Here is a 12,980-nt window from a genome sequence, read left to right on the forward strand (position 1 = left end):
AATGACAACCAAATGAAGGAACTCTTATTTTCACCGAATATATTCCAGGAAGACCTTCCATGAAAGACTTTCATGAAAATCTTTTATTTTCATGGAATTATTTATGTGATATCAAACATAAACTCACCTTTTGATCCATTGACCTAATGTCAAATACCCCCTTCCCATGGACTCAAAAGATATCAAGATATTGAAAATGTTATTTGTTTATTAGATAAGCCACACTTACATGAACTTTAAATCTAGACTAATTAATTAACTGGTCTCTCTAAAGTAGATTTTGTAGCACTACATGCTGGAAGATATACTAATTAACCTAATCTATCTTTTCATGCAAGTTTTTTTTTTTCTCTCTCTCTCTCTCTTCCCCCTCTATTCTCTTAGTTTATCTCTTAGTAGCTCTTACTATTTCTTCTGAGAGAAGATTTGCAAAAGATTATCCCCATAACAAAAATTAATTCCAAGTGTTGGGATCTATCTGTCTGTACACTGATGCCTCTCACATCAGAAGTATAATGCTATAGAAAACTTTATGCGCTTCAACAGGAATAAGAACCTACCTCCCCTTTATATACACCTTTATATTATATCTCTTACTTATGAGTACCTTCATCATCTAGTAAGAGTTATGGAGAAGCATTTGCAAGTGGTTGGGAAGAAACTAGAACATCTTTGTAGTCAAACCCTAGAGTATCTAAGTTTTAGGGTGAAACCATTTTGGTTTCAACTTTGTTATTTCATGTTTGTCTCAGTCATAGGTTTTGTTTTTTTAATTGTTTTAAAACCAAAACCTAATCATGTTAAGCCTAGCTTGCTTGACAGTTTCTTTACATCAGTGTCTGCAACGACGGTTTCGAGCATGTCCACAGTGGAGATGGAAGTATTTTCTGATACCCAACTTTGGGTTCTAACCATTCTAATGTTATTAGGTGGTGAAGTGTTCTTGTCTATGATTGAACTTCAATTAGAAAAGGGTAAGTTGTTCTTCATTAGGAGAAAAAAACATGTAAACGAACCCTTTGACGTTGTCCTCCATAATGATCAAACTGAGCTAGGAGACTATCAAATTGAGTTAGGAGACTTGCCCAAAGATATTACATCGTTTTCGTCCCAAAATACTAATAGAACAATGAATCTTACTGTTAGTGCATATGAAGCGATCGACTCGGTAGGCGGTAACCACAATAAAAGTATTAGTAGTCATGAGGATCTTAAGTACAATTCAGTAAGGTACTTAGGTTATGTAGTTTTAGGGTATCTTTTAGTAGTTCTTGTTCTTGGTTTTACATTGGTTTGGATTTACATGAGTGTTGTTCCAAGTGCAAATGAGGTACTCAAGAAGAAAGGTATTAAGCTCGAAACATTCTCTGCATTTATAATAATTTCGACATTCGCCAATTGTGGTTTCGTTCCCACTAATGAAAACATGGTTATTTTTCGGAATAATTCGGGTCTCGTACTACTTCTAATTCCTCAAGTTCTCTTCGGTAACACGTTATTTCCGGCGTGTTTGAAGGTTATTTTGTGGTTTTTAGAGAGGTTTAGCAAGAGAGATCAACTCAAGTATATGAGTAAAACTGATCACAATCTTGGGTACCCATCTAATGATATGCTGATTTCTGCTAGGCAATCTCTATATTTGGTTGCAACTGTAATTGGGTTCATATTAGTACAATTCATACTGTTTTGTTCATTGGAGTGGAATTCAGAAGGTTTGGATGGGATGAATCCTTATCAGAAAATTGTTGCTGCCTTGTTTCAAACGGTTAATTCTAGGCATTCCGGTGAAAACATCGTCGATCTTTCGACCCTCTCGACAGCTATTTTGGTGATATACGTTGTTACGATGTTAGTATGACTCTAATTTTCGTACCACAATATTAAGTTCATGAATATCCAACCTTAGAATCAATTGGCCATGAATAGAGGTGCCCCTAGATAGGTAGTTTATATTTTCCCTCACTGTCACTTAGTACTTCTCCCAGCCATGCATAAAGATATTATATATATATATATATATATATATATACTCACCTAAAGAGATTTTGGCCTAAAGACATTTGGCCTAAAGGCCATCTAAAGACTTTATAGGTATTGTGTGGAGAGTAAAGTCCATTTATTCCTATCTTTGGTTTATTATATCTTTAAGGAAGTAAGTTTGATAAATCATGATTTTCTACTTCCATTGAGAAGTGAATCTGGATCTTCGAGTTTCAGAGCAGGTGCCCAACCACTACATCAAAAGATGTTGACATATACATGTGTTTTGTAAGTTATACAAACCACATGGTATTGTTAGGTGTACTTGTGATATCATATAGCCTTAGTGTGTGTTAAATTCCCTGATCGATTTTTCTTACCAATATACATCTTTGTGCAAATAATGAGAATTTTTTTCTCTGAGGTGGAGAACCATATATATTTTTTGTGGGTAGGAATCGGGGGGCAGATCAGGTGATCGTCGATTTACTCCCTAATCGGGAGAGGGCGCTCGTATTTTGAAAGTCTACGTCCATTAAATGAGAACCTTATTCTCTCTTGTGGAGAGCCATAGCTACACTTTTTTTTTGCAAATAATGAGAATCTTATTCCCTCTAGTGGAGAACCATATATATTTTTGTGGGTAGGAATCGCGGCAGGTCGGGTGACCGTGGATTTACTCTCTTATCGGGACACGGCGGTCGGATTTTCCCAAGTCTACATCCATTAAAATTATCAGGCGGACTTAGACGGGTAGTTTATAAAAAATTGGTGTCCAGCACCCTCATGTCACCAAAATTTAGCGCTCCCAAACCAATAAGGCACAAACAACTATCAATTCGGGGAGTCAAAAATTTACGAAGAAACTAATGCCCAATTCACTACACAACAGAGGAATTTTTCTTTTCACAGCGTGACACAAATCTTGACAACATTTGTTTGTTGGCTATTTTGACCAACTTCAGTCAAAATGACCTATCTTTAACCCAGAATTAGCTCAATCTAGGATTTTTTTGACTTACGACTTACTTTTAGGTTAAAATTGAAAAAACTTTTATCTCACATTGACTTAGAATATAGCTAGTTTTGCTCATTAATTTCGTAAAAATGTGTAGTAAAGTTCTTCTAATCGACAATAGGGTTACTAACAACTTGGGATTGGGAGAGATGCCATGTACCATTTCCAAACCCGAACCTAACTCGTTTATTACATTAGGTCGGTCAGGTTGAACCTGTCTCGGGATTCTGGTGTCGTTGGATTATAGTGAATTCGGGTCTCCATTTTTCAGATTCTTGGCTTTTTTTTCCATCCTTACATTTTACCATTTGGAATGAGCTTAACTCTCCATGTACATAATATTGGTTGATTTACAGGTACCTACCACCTTCTTTTACATTTCTGCCACTGGAAAATGATGAACAGTCTCCATATAAAAGTGACAAAGGGAAGATGAAAAGAGGAGAACTAGTCATTCAAAATCTTCTATTATCACAGTTAAGTTATCTGGTTATCTTTATAACTGTGATTTGCATCATAGAGAGGAAGAAGCTCAAGGATGATCCTCTCAACTTCAACCTTTTAAATATCACCATTGAAGTAATTAGGTGAGATTTTCTTTAACCAGCTTTCTCTCTTTGATTTAGTTCTTAATTTAAAGATCGCCAAAAAACGTCTGAGAGCATCATTCACACAAAAATTTCCATTATCTTGTGTGACTGAGTGTTGTTTTTAGTCCCACATTGGATGTAGAGGAGTGGTCATCACTTTATAAGTGTGAGGAAAACCTCAACCCTTGACCTGTCTGTTGAGGTGACATAAACATGACACCACTTGGGCACGTCCACGAAATGTATCAGAGCCCTGTTCACAGACGTCTTTCAGGTACATTATAGAGGAGAAGATAATCTGTGAGAGAAAGATTGACGGTCTCAATCCCACATTTGTTTCACTTCGTAATTTTGAGAGAAAGTCTCACCTGTTTAGCTAGCTCTTGGGGGTGAGATAGGTCGACGACCATTTAGAGACAAGTGAGGCCTATGCACCAGAGTCCCGCATTAAGTCACATCTGAGATTCTATTTCTTAGACGGAAAATTAGAGATTGTCTATTTTGTTTGACATTAGTGGATGTCATGGTGTTATCCACAAAATCACGTGTCAACATGACTTCATGACTATCTTTACTCTCATTTTTAAACGTGTCCTATCTCTTCCTACTTCTCATTTGATATCTAGAAAAAGTAATTATAATTGTCTAGATGTAACTATTTCATTTCTTATATGGAACGTGTTAGTATTACTCTATTTCAGGTCACCGGAACAGTCATTAATAAGAGGTACTTTTTTTTTTGATGAATTGAGGCCATTGCCTTATATATTAACTACTCGAGCAAAAATTAGTGTTGGCTAAATCTGCCGCCAACAAGCTTACAATGCAATTCGGAGTCTCATACGTCTCCATAGTTTGATTTAAATTGAGCTTAAAATTGAATTTCGCTAATGAATGAGCGACATTATTTTCTTCTCGAGGACAATACTTGAATTCCACTTTTTGAAGTTCCGCCGAATCATCTTGAATATCAGTAATAATAGCTCGGGTTCTCCATGGTGCGTTATCCGGGTGATCCAGACAAGCTTTTATAATAGTTAAGGCATCTCCTTCAATGATACATCCATACTCAGGAATTTGTTTCGCCAAATATACAGCCAACTGTGTTCCCCTAGCTTCAGCCTCCATTGCCATTGAAGCTATACAACTTCTCACAGCAGCCATTACAAACTCTCCTTTGCTATTTCGACATATAGCTGCCACCCTTGCTTTTCCATTCTCAAAAGCTGCATCACAATTTATTTTAAGTAAGTCTGAGTTGGGAGGAGACCAAAACCGTTCTTGTTGTCTTGGTAACGTCTCTTCTTGTATATCTCTAGTGGGGTTATAAATCGAGAAATCATGCAGCATTGTTTGAGCATCTTGTATTATTCTATAGCTGTCCGGTTGTATCTTCTCAAAGGTACATTTGTTACGTGCTTTCCATAAAGCCCACATAACATATAATCTCAATACGATAACCTTCTCATCTTCATTACTCATCATTCACTTGCATAGTAGTGTTTTAACATCATCATCTCCATCAATCCTTACACATAATGGAGAACACATCCATGTCTCCCTTGCCTTTCTACATGTACGGAATAAGTGATCGATATTTTCATCCTCCTCCTCACAAATTGAGTACTTCATGGATATTTGTGGGTTAAACTTTAAAGTTCGCATTTTTGTTGGTAGAGCATCGTGTAAGATTCTCCATATGAAGGTGCGGACTCTTGGGACTAATTGAAATTTAGTCCACATAGTCATCCAAGATAATTCATACGATAATTCAAAGATTTTTTTTTTTTTTTTGCATTTGAATAGCAAAAAGAGAAATACAATGTACTGTATTCATGTACTGTTTACGCCTACAATACGAAGGACTAGACAAAATAGAACGATCTTAGAAAGGATATAATGAAATTCTTTTATTAGCTCTTTCTAGAGGAAAGATCTATTTTATTTTACTGATGGATCCACAAAAACAATTAAAAAAAGAAGTGTTCCTATTCAAACAACCTCGTCTTCAACAAAAAAAAGACAACCTCCTTATTTTCTACACGAACAACTATCGAAAATTTGAACCCCTAACCCTAGTTATTGTAATATCTAGTAATTTAAGTCACAAAATTATAACCCTAATTCTAATATTTGAGACATTGATGTTGTATTTGTAGTGCATATGGAAACGTAGGGTTCACGGCAGGTTACAGCTGTAAGAGGCGACTGAAGAGTGATAGTAAGTGTGAAGATATGATGTATGGATTTGTTGGGAAATGGAGCAACATGGGGAAGGTAATGCTAATCTTGGTCATGTTTTTTGGGAGACTTAAGAAGTTTAACATCAATGGAGGCAAAGCTTGGAGGAACTCTACCAAAATATGTGATTAAATACTTGTGGTCCAAGAGAAGTTCTCATAATTTGTATAGAATATGAGTGCAAATCTTTAAGTTTTCTTGTACAATTATGCTAGTATTAGAGTGTAAAACTATTTAACCAGTTTGCTAATCATTTCTATAAGAATTATATAAACTTTAGCTTTCAAGTTTTGCGGCAGCATCATAATTTTGGTCAGGGCAGCCCTGAGCCCAAGACAAAACCTCCTTTTGGACCACCACATTTTTTTTGGACCACCACATGGTAGGGGCTACATTTTAGTGATAGATTTTAAAGGTCTTTCACGTCATGTAACTCTTGCAGATAGACTTTAAGGGTCTCCAAAAGTTTTAAAACAAGACGAGAGAGGTCACATTTTAAAACAAGAGTTTAAAGGCCCTCACACCAGTCCAACCCACCTGTTGTTGACCATTTATAACTTAATTTTAGTATTAGGCTCCCAGTTCCCAAGTTCTATTTCCCTCTCCTTCTATTTCTTCCCAAATCTTTATCAACAACCCACCACCGTGAAAGAGGCCCAGACAGCCAGAAGCCAAGATCTACCTTACAAGGCCACAACCGCTCATCCCATCAGCGACCACCACTCGTCCACTCTCTCTCACCTCATCCCCACTTCTCTCCGTATATTTGATATATAGGGTATGTTTATTTATGTTATGTTATTATATAACTTACAATATTCATTTTTTTGTTACAAATTTTTAAAATCGGCACGTAGGTTCGATTCCTGCAAGATGCCTTTGGAACGTTCAGTTCAATTGTTGCTCACAGAATTTATACGTTTTTTTGTTACAAATTTCATCTGTCATTCTTACTGCTTGTTCGAAGTTCGCACACTTTCAGAAAAACGAAATACTCTTAGTCGTCATCCTGAAAGGTATAGCCGTTGTATCCTAGGAGACGAACATCTTACTGGTTTTGGTACTAATACTAGGGTGTTAACTGTCTTAGGGAAAAATTCCAAAAAAAAAACCGTCTTAGGGAAAGAGACAACTGGACTCGGCTTTCTCTCTCTAACCTTCTAATCTCTGTTTTAAATTATATTTTTTTTCCTTCTAATCAATTGCAGGAACAGTCATAATTTTAGACATAAAATTATCTCTGAATTAACTTCATAAAAAAAAAAACACTCTAAAATTGTATCCCTGTTTTTATTAAAACAGAAATACCAGATTTTTGGTTTTTCATAATACAGAAGAACAACACTACCGACTAAGATATCAGTTGTTGACAAAACCCTATATGGATTCTAGGCTCAAGTGTCTTTTGTTTTATTTACAAATTCTAATATTAACAGTTTAGGTTTAGGAAATTTGACGTTTCTCTACAAATTGTATTTATTTAATTAATTTAGTTAATTAAGTTATTCAGCAATTTTCTTATTATTTTTTCGAAGTTGAAGATTTATCAACTGAAATTATATGTCTCTCCCTCTTTTTAAAGTACTCCTAAATGCACTATGCACGGAATAATGCATTACGGTACAATACCGCCCCACGTGGTACCTAAAGAGGTAATGAACAAAAAAAAGAGTGACAGGACAAGCTTGTTTGATGCTACTAATCATTCTTTGCCCCAACATGATTGGGTATTTTCTAATTCAATGTCTTAATCCTCTCTTTATTGAGAGTTTAAGCTTAATAAATTGATAGAAAAATCCATAATTTTTTCGTACTCTCTCTCATCAAAACTATTTTAATGCATTGCGCGTATGATCCGTGTTTGGATAATCTAATTTGGTCATTAAGTCCCTTTAACCTAACCAACATATTCTTCCAATAATTATTATAGGATTGAGAATTTCTAATTGTTGATTATTGAAGTTCATTACGTGTTGTGTCTATGTATCATAAAACATAGCATGTAATAGGCTTGCATTAAAAACAGTATTTTGTTGAACATCAAAAGGGTATGATTGTGTAGTGTTACGTTGTATCCAATATATTATTAGAATACTAAGTTTTCAGAGGAGAGAAATAATTATGATCATCCATGTAACATTGTGATATAATCACTTATGAATGAAAAATGGTTTCTTTCAAAAAAAAAAAATACTAGATGCATCAAATTCAATACTTTTAGTAATTGCTTATTTTAAGAAGTATGATGCCGTGTCTAGAACTTAGGATGTCAAGGGTGGAAACCAAATTAGTAATCACTTCAACTCTGGGGTGTTGATTTTCTTTGTAAATTCCATAATAGAGATGTATAGAATACCGAAACAAGGAGTATCTATTGGATACTAGCTTCCTATCGAGCTAGGCATCTTGGAAGACTTTTTTAGAGACTACACCGTCTATGTTACATAAAAATCGTACATGATCACCAAATTATTGTTGGAATTAGAGTCGATTTTGGCTCGACCTGACTCGTCAAACTCAGAAACGGAATGTGTCATTGCGTTCGTCTCGTCGAGCTCTTAAACTTAGAGCCAAGAATCACTTGAATCCGATTCCGGGTAAATGAGAAATTAAGTTTGAAGTTTGTACGTAATTCGGTTAATTTAGAGAGTAAACGGTAAAGAGGACAAGTTAGATTGGGGCCATCTGGGCGAAGCAAGCACGTCCTCATCAGACGGATGGCGTTCATTCCGCGGGAATACGCTAGATCTAACGGTCGCAGTTGCTATGCTTCGGGACAAAGGTGGGACGCGACCAAAAGCGTTAGATCCGCGAGATCCAACGGTCTGCATCACCTCCGCATCGGTCACAATTCGGGATAGGTTGAGATCTTCATCTAACGGCCATCAAGCGTGTGTGTTGGGAAGGATTCGAGCATGATCCTAGGGTGGGCGTTCCCTCCGTGTTTATTAGCTCGATCTAACGGCTCAGACTTTAACCGACTATAACTTGGCCCAAAAATTCAGATTTAGTCCTTCACTTTGAACAGTCGTGTCTCTTGATCCCAAATAACATTTATGCCTATTCGATTCCTATATAAACAACCCAAAACCATTCCAATTCTCAATCAATTCATTCTCTTCTTCTCTTCTCTTCTAACAATCAGTATCTGATTGGGAAGTATTCTAGTATATCTAAAAACTCTTCAAACAAACAGTATCTGATTGGGAAGTACTCTAGTATATCTAGAAAAAGGAAGAAAGAAGTTTAGAGTGAAGTGATAATCTTAAAGCGTCTAGAAGATCCAAGTCATTCTCTTCTTCTCTTCTCTTCTAACAATCAGTATTCTGGGGTATCTGGAATATAATCTGATTGGGAAGTATTCTAATATATATGGAAAATGAAGAGAGAAGTATTCGAGTGTCTAGAAGATCTATTCGCCTCAATCAAAAGCTCATAATATTTACGTAGGTTCGCCCGCTTTTAGAATATAGAAGTACCGTCTTAAATTCTAAAAGGATTGTCGTTGTATACCGAAGGCATACACCCTAACGATTGGTACTGCTACGGGGATGTAAAATGTCTTAAGGAAAGAGAATTTATTCTCGACTCGACTCCATTATCCTTTTTCTATCTCGGTTAATCCGAAAGAATGAATTACTGATAAAGTCAGTATTCGCTTATCGTTTATTTATCTAAAACTTAGAGAAAGAAAGTTCCCTACTTCAACCCAAACTCTGTCTTAATCAAGACAAGGCTGAGATCAAGTGAACTCAACCCATAACCAGAGGAACAACAATTAGATCACAAGATTGGTCCCCCTAGTAATAGATGATGCATTTTTGTTGGGTTGCAGGTCACCTGCTTGAAATTACCGGTCGGCGAGTCTTTGTCGGAGAAGAAGGATGAGGTGGCAAGAGGGAGAGATGAAGTGGAGGTGAGAAGTAATGAAATGGGGGAGATAGAAGAGATAGGGAGAGATAGAGAGAGATAGAGAGAGATGAGGTAGAAATAGATGTTTTAAGATTTTTCTATTTAGAATTAATTCCATTTTGGCCCCTAAGGGATATTTCTAGGGAAAATTTAAAAAAAAATGCTCAAAAGGGTCAAATAGAGATGATAGACACTTATTGGGACCAAAACGGTGAGTTGATCACAAATTAGAGGCGAAAACGAGTGTAACATAGAACCAAATGCTAAAGGCCACAGCTTCGGGGAACCAAAGAAATTTTTGGGGGCACAAACTTTTAAGCGAAAAAAGGTTTGTACTCTTTTGTTCTACTCCAAACACCCACCCAATCTTAATATTTTCCAGTTTCTTCTTTCCCTCCCACCACCACCAACTTCGGCCATCACCACATTCTCTTATCTCTTTCTCTCACTCACTCACTCTCTCTCTCTCCCTCTGTAATTTCTTTTCGCTCTCTCTCTCTTCTTAATTCCCTTTTTCTTTTCTCACATCTCTCTCTTTTTTCTTCTCATTCTTCTATATATTCTAGTGAAGGGGCCCTCCCCTTTGTCTGAACTTAGAGGGAGAGAGAAAGACATATAAAGGGGTGGAGAGAGTGAAAGATGAAGATGAGAAGAGATAAAAGAGAAAAAACCCGGCGGGGGTCGTCGGCAGAGAGTCGGTCGGTGACGATTCTAAACGACGTTAGAAGAAGGGTGTGTTTGGTTGAAAATCTGATTTCTCCACCTTATAAAATTTTGTACCCAAAATTTTTTTCCCCCAAAATATCGACCTTGCTGAAATAGCTAAAAAGATGAAGACATAAATGTTTCCTATCATAAAATCAGGAACAAAAATATCTTTAAATTAGATTCGTCTAATGACATGTACAAAATCGAATAGAAACAAAAGATTTTGTTAACTATTTATTTTATTTTATCTTTTAATTTCTTCTTCCAAGAAAAACCTATACAACATTTCTTTTCAAATCCTTAAGTAAAGGTCCATTACCACCGATATTCTCCGGCACCTACACTCATCGGCGACAACTCAACTACAGTCTACACGGAATAATCAATATTAAGTTGTGTTTTAACATACTTTAACAAGAAAATAACCATGGATAATGGGGTTTCAAAAATATTGGATCTACATTAGAGTGACATTTCCTAAGCGATTTTTCGCACAAGGAGAAGATTGTAATGAGGTATATAAATATTCCCCAACCCAATATTTGACGTTTAAATAGGTAATGTATATTGTCGTGTACAAAAAACAGAATTTGGGTTACGTATTCGAACTGGTCCCCATCTGCACCTGACAAGTTTCGAACTGTCCAGCCTGTTTGTACAGAAGTCTGGTGTCTTTTTTTTTTCTTTTGACACATTCCAGACCTATAGAGTTTTGACTTATCAGCATTAAGGGTTTTCCGTTATGTAGCCAGATGCTTTATTAGTTTCTGACGCCTTCGGATTTGATATTTTCGTCTTGTGGACTTATAGCCCCAACCACTAAGACCCCTCTTCCTATTTGCTTTTAGCAACGCCCAGTTTATATTTGTAGAAATAATTTTTCAAGAATTCAATTGTTTTTCTTTATCGTCTTTATGATTTCTACAAATAATTATTTGCAAAAGTAAAGTGCTTGCAAATATTTATTTTCAATGAAGAACGGTCGCAACCTATCTCCTTGCAAATAATAATAGTTCTCCAATGTTGGTGTTTGCAAAAAAAAATCTGCAAACTATCATTTGCAAAATTAAAAGTTTTGCTAAAGAAACTTCTGCAAATAGCTATTCTGCAAAAGTAAAAAAAAAAGTAGATATTGCGTGAAAGATAATAAAAATTTAGTGATTAACATAAAAGTTTTGTCGAAATCAGACTTGTAAGATAAGAGTTAAACATTTTTTAAGTTAAAAATAAAGTATAAAAACGGTTCCGGAGTATTTTGTTACAAACGAACTCAATTGTAATGTATACATAAGACGAATTGCTTTCTAGAAAAAATGGCCAGCCATTTATAAATTCCTATATCCCATTTCTTTTAAATAGTTATGGTAATTTGGGTCGATTAACAATTAAAGAAAAGGACAGCTAGAATCTATTATTGAACTAAAATATAGTCTTCTCTTTCGTAAACCCTCATCACCCAAACCTATGTCATCGGCCCCGCAGGTCTGACTGGTTGACTCAAAATTTGGGTATTCAGCGGAGCCATGGGGGTGCGACGGCACCCCCTCGATCCTCCCGAAAAAAAATGTAGTAGTAGTAATAATTTTTTCTTGAAATGGATGCGTCTTTAAGTGTATGTCAAACCGAGCGTGTATGGACATAACAAAATTAGAGTGTGGCCTAATAGAGACATGGATGGTGTTTTGGACGGAAGGGTACATGAATGGCAAGGGTTCGAAACTAGCCTCCCACATCTTTTGTTTTATTTTTGAAATATAATAAATTCAACTACCAACCTATATAAAATCAATTCAAATACCCTAAACTCCCACAAATTTCAATTCATCTACCCTAAAAAACCCCTAAAAACTTCAATTCATCTACCCAACCATTCAACTACACAATTTTCTACAAATATATATATATATATATATCTCATTTTTCATCTCAAACCACATCAAAATCACTTCTTCTCTGCTACACTACTTCTTCTTCTTATTCATCTAATCAAGTATTCAAGTTCAACTAGCTACTATGGAAAGGTATTTTAAAAGAAAATTTTCTTCAGGTTCACCAAGTTCAACACCAGAAGTTCCGAACTCGACTCCAACGTTATTTTCCATTCTAACACAGGGACCGACTCCAACAGTAGAACCGACTCCGACATTGGTAAGTTCTCTTGAATTTAATTTATCATCTTTACCAATTGATCAGGGGCTTAGACTACCAATTTCAAGTTATGAATCCAAATATAGAGATGAAATTCGTAAACACTAGTTACAACGTGGTCCATTTCAACCAAAGGACCATAATTTTCCAAAAGACAATAATGGAAGGCGTTTCATTCCGTCTTGGTTTAATGATCATCAAGAGTGGTTAGAATATAGTGTTGAAAAAGGTGCTGCATTTTGTTTGTTTTGTTATGTTTCTGAAAAAGGTAATGTTGGTCGAGATACCTTTGTTAATGGAGGTTGGAATAGTTGGAGAAAACCTGACCGGTTAATGAAACATGTTGGCAAAATGAAAAGTCAACATTATGATGCTCGGATTAG

The 12,980-nt window shown here is 35.9% G+C and overlaps 1 protein-coding gene across 3 annotated transcripts; it reads left to right on the top strand.

Moving 5' to 3' along the window:
• Positions 1 to 331: 331 nt before the first annotated feature.
• LOC147556298 (cation transporter HKT1;3-like) lies at positions 332 to 6,116 on the top strand. Of its 3 annotated transcripts, XM_086664247.1 has the most exons (4): positions 640 to 1,848; positions 2,194 to 2,268; positions 3,355 to 3,585; positions 5,748 to 6,116. In XM_086664247.1, exons 1-4 carry the CDS (start codon positions 740 to 742, stop codon positions 5,959 to 5,961), a joined length of 1,629 nt encoding a protein of 542 aa, XP_086520373.1. In that variant the 5' UTR covers positions 640 to 739; the 3' UTR covers positions 5,962 to 6,116. The 3 variants fall into 3 exon arrangements, with proteins under 3 accessions (XP_086520371.1, XP_086520372.1, XP_086520373.1); XM_086664245.1 differs by lacking the exon at positions 2,194 to 2,268 and having other exon boundaries at positions 332 to 1,848; XM_086664246.1 differs by lacking the exons at positions 2,194 to 2,268; positions 5,748 to 6,116 and adding an exon at positions 4,290 to 5,045 and having other exon boundaries at positions 332 to 1,848.
• The last annotated feature ends 6,864 nt before the right edge of the window (positions 6,117 to 12,980 follow it).

This window comes from Eschscholzia californica, unplaced genomic scaffold, assembly GCF_041429995.1.
Source record: "Eschscholzia californica isolate CP2 unplaced genomic scaffold, dmEscCali1.0.p SCAF_2, whole genome shotgun sequence".
In the NCBI taxonomy this organism is placed as follows: Eukaryota; Viridiplantae; Streptophyta; class Magnoliopsida; order Ranunculales; family Papaveraceae; genus Eschscholzia; species Eschscholzia californica.

What these genes read in the sequence shown, in the direction of transcription:
- LOC147556298 (XM_086664245.1), top strand. Translation starts at nt 533, where the DNA reads ATGCGCTTCAACAGGAATAAGAACCTACCTCCCCTTTATATACACCTT. An exon ending in GTGATATACGTTGTTACGAT is followed by an intron (nt 1,849 to 3,354) that starts GTTAGTATGACT and finishes GTTGATTTACAG; the next exon opens with GTACCTACCACCTTCTTTTA. An exon ending in ATCACCATTGAAGTAATTAG is followed by an intron (nt 3,586 to 5,747) that starts GTGAGATTTTCT and finishes TTGTATTTGTAG; the next exon opens with TGCATATGGAAACGTAGGGT.